This window comes from Octodon degus, unplaced genomic scaffold (assembly GCF_000260255.1).
Source record: "Octodon degus isolate 3935 unplaced genomic scaffold, OctDeg1.0 scaffold00045, whole genome shotgun sequence".
Lineage (NCBI taxonomy): Eukaryota > Metazoa > Chordata > Mammalia > Rodentia > Octodontidae > Octodon > Octodon degus.
In genome coordinates, this window is record NW_004524621.1 from 14,148,965 (window position 1) to 14,157,583 (window position 8,619).

The 8,619-nt window shown below is 34.2% G+C and overlaps 1 protein-coding gene across 1 annotated transcript in view; it reads left to right on the forward strand.

Moving 5' to 3' along the window:
• Window positions 1-8,619, forward strand: part of Ddx58 (DExD/H-box helicase 58) — a 79,461-nt gene that overhangs the window by 33,306 nt on the left and 37,536 nt on the right. The window contains exons 4-8 of the mRNA XM_004632018.2: window positions 3,729-3,910; window positions 4,835-4,982; window positions 6,259-6,381; window positions 7,786-7,893; window positions 8,264-8,417. Of these exons, the coding sequence (XP_004632075.1) occupies window positions 3,729-3,910; window positions 4,835-4,982; window positions 6,259-6,381; window positions 7,786-7,893; window positions 8,264-8,417 (715 nt within the window). The remainder of the gene's footprint in view (window positions 1-3,728; window positions 3,911-4,834; window positions 4,983-6,258; window positions 6,382-7,785; window positions 7,894-8,263; window positions 8,418-8,619) is intronic.

The following is an 8,619-nucleotide window of genomic DNA, read 5'->3' on the forward strand; positions in this document are numbered from 1 at the left end:
ACACACACACACACAACTACTAGCATTGAGATGTTGTAGTGTTGGCCCTGATATCAACAAACTGACCAGTGAAATAGGCTAGAGAGTCTCCAGTTAGACACATATATTTATGGAAACCTGATGTATTAGAGAATCATTGGGAAATGAAGAACTATTCATTACATAACAATGGACTGTTATAATCATGTTAAAAACTGCATAAACTTTAACTTTCATATGCATATGTGCATACAAGTAAATTAATAGTCCTTATCTCATTCCACACACAATAAATTCAGAAGAATTTAAAGACTTGTTTATGACAGGCAGTTTTTAGGCAGTTTTTAAAAATGCTCACCCACATTTATAAGGGTGAATTTTCTTTAGTCAGAAAAAAAAAGCACTTATTCAAATGCTCACTTTTTTCTGGAAAAAAGAAATAATATTTTACTAGCTAGCTAATCACCTCTTAGCCCAGTCAAGTTGACCTATCAAATTAATTATCACATACTGTATAAGGTTAACCATGCATAGTATATTAAATTAATGGATTAAACATATGTGAACATAAAACAGAACTATAAAACTCCTAAAAGAAATCATGGAGAAAAAACAGTGTAACATTGGACCTGAAAGTGTGATTCTTGGATTCCTTGCCAAAAGTATAGGCAACAAAAGTAAATAGACAAATGGAGCTGCATCAGACCCAAAATCTTCAGTGCCTCAATGGGTGGAGTTCACAGACTAGGAGATCAACCTATGGGGTGGGATAAAATGTTTCCTACTCATTTATTTGATGAGGAATTAGCATCTACAATATATAAAGAATGCCTATGATTCTTCAACAAAAATCCAATAGCCCATTTTTTTTTTTTTTTTTAATTTTATGTATTTGGTACAGGGTCTCACTATGCAGCTCGGACTCATAGGAACCTCCTGTTTTTCAGCCTCCTTAGTGCTGGGATTATAGGCACGTGCCACCCTTCCCGGACTCAGTTGCTGGCTCACTGTGTCCGAGTGTGCACCCGATGCAGCGTGTGGTACCGTGGATCAGTCCCTGTGCTTGCCTAAGCAGGTGCTTAGTGTGTTGAGCTATCTCACTGGTCTTCAATAGCACAGTTTAAAAGTAGGCTAAAAGACTTGCTGTTTCAGCAAATACAGTATATAAAAGGTCAACATGGAAATATGCTAAATATCATAATCGTCAAAAAAATACAAATCAAAACAATGAAATATCACTATTTATCATTCCAATGGCTTGTATCAAAAAATCAGTAATAAATAATAGTGAAAACATGGAGACACAGATTTTTGTGCACTGTTGGTAGAACTATAAGACAGTTTGTGTATTGAGGAAAGCAGTATGGAGATTCCTTAGAAAATTAAAAATTGAATTTTATGATTCAGCAATCCATTTTTGGTGTATTCCAAGAGAATTGAATGCAGGATTTTGAAAAGATCCTGTTCACTTTCATTTCATCGCAACATTATTCACAGATGCTGAGGTAGAAGTAACCCATATGTCCATTACTAGATGACAGGATAAACAACATATGATGTTGGGCAGCAGCTATAATGTATTAACTCAGTGTTGGCCTAGTGTTTGATCCTCAGTTCCCCGAAAAAAAGATGTTAAAAAATGTGATGTTAATAATGTCTATCTAGATTGCCTCATGCACACATACGTGGGGCTTTTGGGGGGTGGCTGGATCACTAGTGTGTGATCCTGAATTATGGTGTGATAATTGAATTCTCCACTGATTTATTTAGCGTAATTCTGAATCTGAATAATGGGAAAGCCTATTCTAGATGTGGGTAGCATGAACTAATAAGCTTGTAGCCTGAGTGGAATAAAAAGGGAAAGAAATTCTACTTGCTACATCATGAACTGTTTTTCTTTTGCCAAGTGCATCTGCCATGCGGCCCTTCCTTGGGATCAGCTGAATATGGACTGAAATCTCTACAAATAGTCAGTTTAAATAAACCTTTCCTCTTTTAACTGGGTATTTTTTCCCAGCAGTAAGAAAGTAAGACATATAGAATACATATATAATGGGATATTATTCAGCTTTAAGAGGAAAGGGAGGGGCTGGCGAGATGGCTCAGTGGTCTAAAGCACCTGCTTGGAACAAGCTTGGCAGAGCACAAGGACCACGGTTCAATCCCCCAGCACCACATGCCAGCCAGCCCCGCCCCCGGTGGGCTGAGCTGGCCACACACACACACACACACACACACTAAATAAATAAATAAATGTTAAAAAAAAAAAAAGAGGAAAGGGAATCCTACTATATGCTATAGCATAGATGAATCTTGAGCAAAGTATGCGAAATTAAATAAGCCAGTTACAAAGAAGCAAATACTATATGATTTGACCTTTATAAGTAATCTAAAGTAGTCAGAGTCATACAGATGGAAAGAGGTAGATACCAGGAGTCAAGGGAAGGGAAAAAGAGAAATTTTTGTTTATTAGTATGGGTATAGAGTTTCAATTTGGGCAAGGTAAAAAATTCTCACAAAAGTAAATTTACTTAACACTGTTGAATTGTACATTTAAAACTGTCTAAGATAGTAAATACTATGTTGTTTCTAGCCCCAATAAAACATATGATTGACCTTAAGCATTTTCCTGTTATTGGCCAATGCTAATTTTCCTGAACTTCCTAAATACAATTTTTAAGGAAATGCCTTTTAGCTATAATAAACTTCAATTATAAGGAAAAATGTTCCAAAAGTTATATTTAAATATTGTTAAACTGTCATAAGAGCACAGTTGGGTTTTCTGAAAATGGGTGATGTACAGTTGCTGTGCATTAAGCATATCATTAGTGATACTTTTTCTGACTGGGTTCTAGCACATTTATTGTATTTTTTTGTTTCGTATTTATATACAGAAAGAGCACTGCAGAGCAAGTGTCAGACTGAGATTCTTTTAACAGAATCCAGGGGTTTTGTCATCTCTGAACCATTTCTGCACACAAAAGCTCTATGATTGGTCTAGTTACTTGGGCCTATAAGATAAACCTCCTTATCTTCCCACACTTGTGAAATGCTTGTGGGCCTCAATATCAAACAAGCCTGGTGATTGTGTTACAGAACCTTAGAGTGAGACATTCCTAAATTATTAAAGTTGGAATTACTATTTTCCTCCTCAAATTTCCCATTTACTTAATATTTTTTATATAAACTCTCATTATGTTTTCCACACTGACCTTGAATTCCCTATATATTCCAGACTGGCCTCCAGCTCACAATCTTCCTACCTTAGTCTCTCAAGTGATGAGATTAGAGGTGCATACCACCACACCTGGCTTCATTTACTTAATATTATTTTCTTGCAGTCATGTAAATTGAAAATTCTTTGAGGGCAGGAATTGAGATTTATATTTTCTTTTATCTTTTTATTGCTTATTGCTGAGAAGATAAATCTGGTGGATTTGTTATACTGAAAGGGAAATCAGGTTGCAGGTGAAGTTAATGGGATACTTTGGAAGATTTTATACAGATATCAAACATAAAACTTCAAATTTGTCAGTATTACTTTCTTCTAAAACAAATATTGTTAGAAGACCTCAACTTTTTGATACCTAAAATGAATACTGTTTTCTTTTTGAAAAAGTATTGATAACTGAAGTAACTTTACAAATGTTTTTTAAGTTCTGGCATCATTTATTCAAGCATGGGTTATGATATTAATGTTAAAGCATTTTGGCTGGTCTTATAAAAGTTCTCATTTCCTTTTCTGTCAGGTTATTCTGGACTTTATGAAGCCATTGAAAATTGGAATTTTCAAAACCTTGAAAAGTTAGAGGACCACAGAACACTTTTGAGACGCTTAGAACCAGAATTTAAAGCCAGAATTATTCCAACAGAAATCCTCCCTGAACTGGCTGAATGTTTAATCACTCAGGATTATGAAGAAATTTGGCAGGTAAGTTAACATGAAATACTAAGTTTGGAGGAAATAATAAGAATATGAGAAATGCCCTGTTCTATACACACGCTCTCATAACTAAGGAATTATTACCTGGAATTATTTCAGTTAAAATTACCTAATTTTATGAATGTTTTATTCAAATTTAAATAAAATTGTATAGTTCATCAAATAAAAATGAAAAAGGATATATAGACTTGTAGAAGTTGAACATTTAGACTGTTGCCACATATAAATTTTGTTAAATCCTAGCTCAGCCACGTACTAGTGGTGTGATCTTGGGCAGTTTACCTACCTTCCTTAAGCATCTGTCTCTTCGTGCATAAAGCACAAATAATTACAGTACGTTAATATGTTAATTTCATATGTTTATATAATAAACCTGGAACATAATAATTGCACAATAAGTTTTAGTTATTTTGATTAATAATAAAATTCATGTAAACTTCTGTACCATGAGAAAACTATTTAACATTTTGTTATATCCTTACTAATATCCTTCTGTCAAAATAATCCATTTGACAGCCATGTCCATAGTGTGAATGGCTGTCAAATGGATTATTTTCCTAATAATGCTGCTATGGGTAGATTTAAGAACTAAGAGGAGATGACAAGGCTTAGCTTGACACAATGATATCATGTGATGAAGGAAAGAGCCCAGCCTGCGTACCACAGTGAGAGAGACCCGTCAAAAGTGTTGCGGAAGGCTCGTTAAGGCCCTGGGCCCAACTGCTAATGTCACACACAAAAAACACAAGATAAGACAATGTTGACTGGGGCAAAAATGCTAACTAATACCCGTTGAACCATAATTTACTATAATTTTAAATCAAATAGTATTTGAATTGATATTTCTACAGTGAAAGCTTATAGAAGAAAATATTGAAATAATTGGTCAAAATCTGCATTTTCCTTGCTTAGGTTTGCACCAATAAGGGGCCTATGGCAGGTGCAGAGAAAATGGCTGAGTGCCTTCTCAGATCAGACAAGGAGAACTGGCCCAAGACTTTGAAACTCGCTTTAGAGAAAGATGGGAACATCTTCAATGAACTGTGGATTATAGATGAAGGTAGGATATTCCAAGGAAGAGCTCTGAAGGGAAAAAGGAAAAGGTTTATAAAAATGCTGTATCTCCCTCTTGGTTCTATTTGGGGCCTCCCATGTTCTACCAATTTTTACTTAACACTGGAAGCGCCTTTTTCTTCAGACACATAAGACTGCACCTCTAGTTAGAAACTCACATGAAGCTAAGATCTGGGAGGGAGGTAGCTACTTGATTCTGGAATTAGTTTGGTTGTATGTAACTTTCCAAAATGGATCAGGACAGACTGTTATATCCAGAATACTAATAGTACTAATATTACTAGTCCATATGGTCCCCAAAATTTAGGAAAGGCTCAAGTCTGAGCTTCCAGCTTGAATTTAGTTTATCAGAGAAATAATTTGAGAATTCTAGCCCTTAGAGTTGGAACTCCAAGGCTTACCCACCCTTCAAGGTAGAATCATGATAGACATTGCCTTGTTCCTTTGCCTGTAAGCCATTTGGAACTGAAGAAGGTAAGAGTGAAAGAAGGCTTTGCCTAGACTCAGTGTCTGAGGATTCATTTGGCTTCCTAAAGCTAACATCATCCCAGAGCCTTATTTTAAGGACTGTGTCTGACGAACATCTCAGTATCTTAGCATTAGTTTTACCTAGGCATCTTTAGATAAGTTGCTCTAGCCAGGTACAGTGGTACATGCCTATAAGTCCAGAAAGTGGGAGACTGAGGCAAGAGGATCACAAATTCAGCCCAGCCTGAACGATATAGCAAGATCTTGTATGTCAACACACACACACACACACACACACACACACACACACACACGTGAGGATGCAGCCCAGTGGTTGATCCATGGCCTAGTATGTGCAAGACAGTGTGCTTTGGGTTCATTTCCCAGTACCACACATCTAACTTCTTGGGTCATCTGTCAGAGGTGGAATGCCTGTTTGCTAAGTGCCTTTTCTTTAATGTAAGTATGAATCCCTTAGAACTATATTTGTTAAAATATAGATTCTGATTTGCAGGAGCTCAAGATTCGTATTTTGATCAAGCTCCTAAAGTTGCTGGTTCCATGTTTCACACTTTGAATAATACAGTTGTAAGTGATGTTGGAACTCAAATATCAAATGAAGACTTCAAACTCAAATGATTCTTTAAATTGTTTTAATAAGTGAAAGGTGCAATTTGAGAAATCTTAATACAATATTAGAATTTTAGTGTTACAACTTTGTGGGGCTTTTGCAACCAAAGCTATGATTGGGCTACATTAATATTCTAAGATTTTTTTTTTTTAATCTTATAAAGGTATGAAAGCTGTAGAAATGAAAAATGTTGAGGATGATAGAATGGAAAATTCTGACATACAGATTTTCTATCGGGAAGATCCAGAAGACCAAAATCTTAGTCAGAATTCCTGTCCACCTTCAGGTACCTAACATTTTTTTCTGTAATGATATTTTTCATTTACATTGTGAAGGGATAATTTTTGCAGTGCCTAAAGTTACAGCCTTGTGGAAAGGCTTTTTAAGAAAAAGTTAGAAAGAAAAGAGAATTTATGTTAAATAGATACTTTATATAGAAATATCAATTTTTTATTTCATGGTTATTGCTTCTGCTTTTTTCTTATGTCTTATTTTAGCACTAAACAAATATGTACATGTCTACATTGGAATTGCTAATAGAGTCCTCCTGGAACTTTAATGTCTATGAACTCCAAAAGCATCTGTTCTTTTTAAAAAGATACTGCTATTTGTGAGCCACTTACTCAGTTTTCTTCTGAGATTCCAGGGTTGCTGTCCCAGTTGATGAGGTGTGCGCACTGCACAAGTGTGTATTGCTGAGGTGCAGTCTCTGCTGTTTGCAGAACTGTGTGAAGCGCTTATGTCTTCAGAGGAGCTCCTTCTTCTAATTCCCACCAGGCACTTTAAAAATTAACTGTGACCCTATGAGGTCCTAGTATGTTTCTTCAAGTATGCATATTTTCATGACTCTTTCATGGGGAGATCAGATGGTTGTATAATATGCCATATTTATTAAAAAATGTATCAAGAGAGAAATTTAGATTAATAATGGTGTTAGAAAAAATAGGATTTTTAGGATAATATCATTAAAAGAAAATTTATAGATTTTTCACTGAAACAGTGAGACAAGTTTTTTTGTCATTCTAGAATAAAATCAATGAATGTGTTGCTTTGTTTCTACCATGTAAAGATCCTTATAAGTCTGCAGTGAAATTAATTTTCTTAACTGTTTAGAAAATCTATCTTTAAAGTGAATTGGTTCAACTTACTAAATGATTTCTGAAGTTTTTCCTACCTTATAACATTATTGTTAAGATAAAGACTAATCATTTTTTTAAATTTCTGGTCATATTGATAAAAAAAATCAGTATTTGAGAGTCTGAAGAGTTATAAAGCCTAGTTTCTCCTCAGTAAGAAATTGCTTTAAGAATCCAATATTAATAATACAGTTTTCTTTATCAGTCATGGAAGGATATATTGTTATTTTGTTCCAAACAACATTCTATATAAATGGTGATCATCTTTCTTACCCTGAATTAATTAGACCATTTTTACTTAACTTTATTAGGCTTCTATGATTTAGAAATAATCCATATGTTTTTTCACCCTTGTCATTGATACTTTTTCACCGAGTAAGAATTCTGTTCTTCATATCATGAAGAAGCTGGAGTAGTTAGTTAATCAGAAAAGATTTTAAACCCCAGTTAAGGCCCTTTTGACTAGAATGAGGATTCACATCCATTAGACTATAATTATTGGGATGATTCCTCAGAGGAGTAACATTGGCAATTCTGTTTCTTTTTTCTTATAGAAGTGTCTCATACTAATTTGTACAACCCGTTGAAACCAAGAAATTACCAATTAGAGCTTGCTCGTCCTGCTCAGGAAGGAAAAAACACAATAATATGTGCTCCTACTGGTAAGCCAATTGCCATTACTATGAAGTTTGTTTTTTGCTTTTTCTTTCATTAAATGCAAGTTGTAATATTATGCCTATTTCATTTGTGTTTGAGAGAACCATACCGTAAATATAGTCTCAATTTATTTTAAAAGACATAAACATTGAAATAAAAAACTTTTAGCTTGCTCTTGCTCCTAGCTATTTGAGTATATTACTTAAGTAAGTTATATTTTTTACTAATAGTTTAAAATCTGTAGTTATACATCCATCTAAATGATCAGTTTACCTGTCAACCTGATGGTGTTTGAAGAACCAAAATAAATACTTTTCTACAGAAATACTAGAATTATATTAGTTACATGTTTTCTTTTTCTTTATATATTAAAAGGTTGTGGAAAAACCTTTGTTTCACTCCTTATATGTAAACATCATCTTCTAACATCTCCACAAGGACGAAAAGGGAAAGTAGTCTTTTTTGCTAACCATGTCCCTGTTTATGAACAGCAGAAGACTGTGTTTTCAAGATATTTTGAAAGACTTGGGTAGGTGTAAGTTATTCAACTTTTTTTCTAGCTTTATGTAATTATATGTTTTCTGTTTTGTTTTTTAAGGGCTATAATTTTAAAATTTTCATAACAAATCTAGTTTTTTAATATAATCTAGATATAATTCCTTTATGGATTCAAATCTTTTTTGTTGGAAATACCAGAAATCTTAAACCCTCTTGGTTTGGTCTTATAGGGT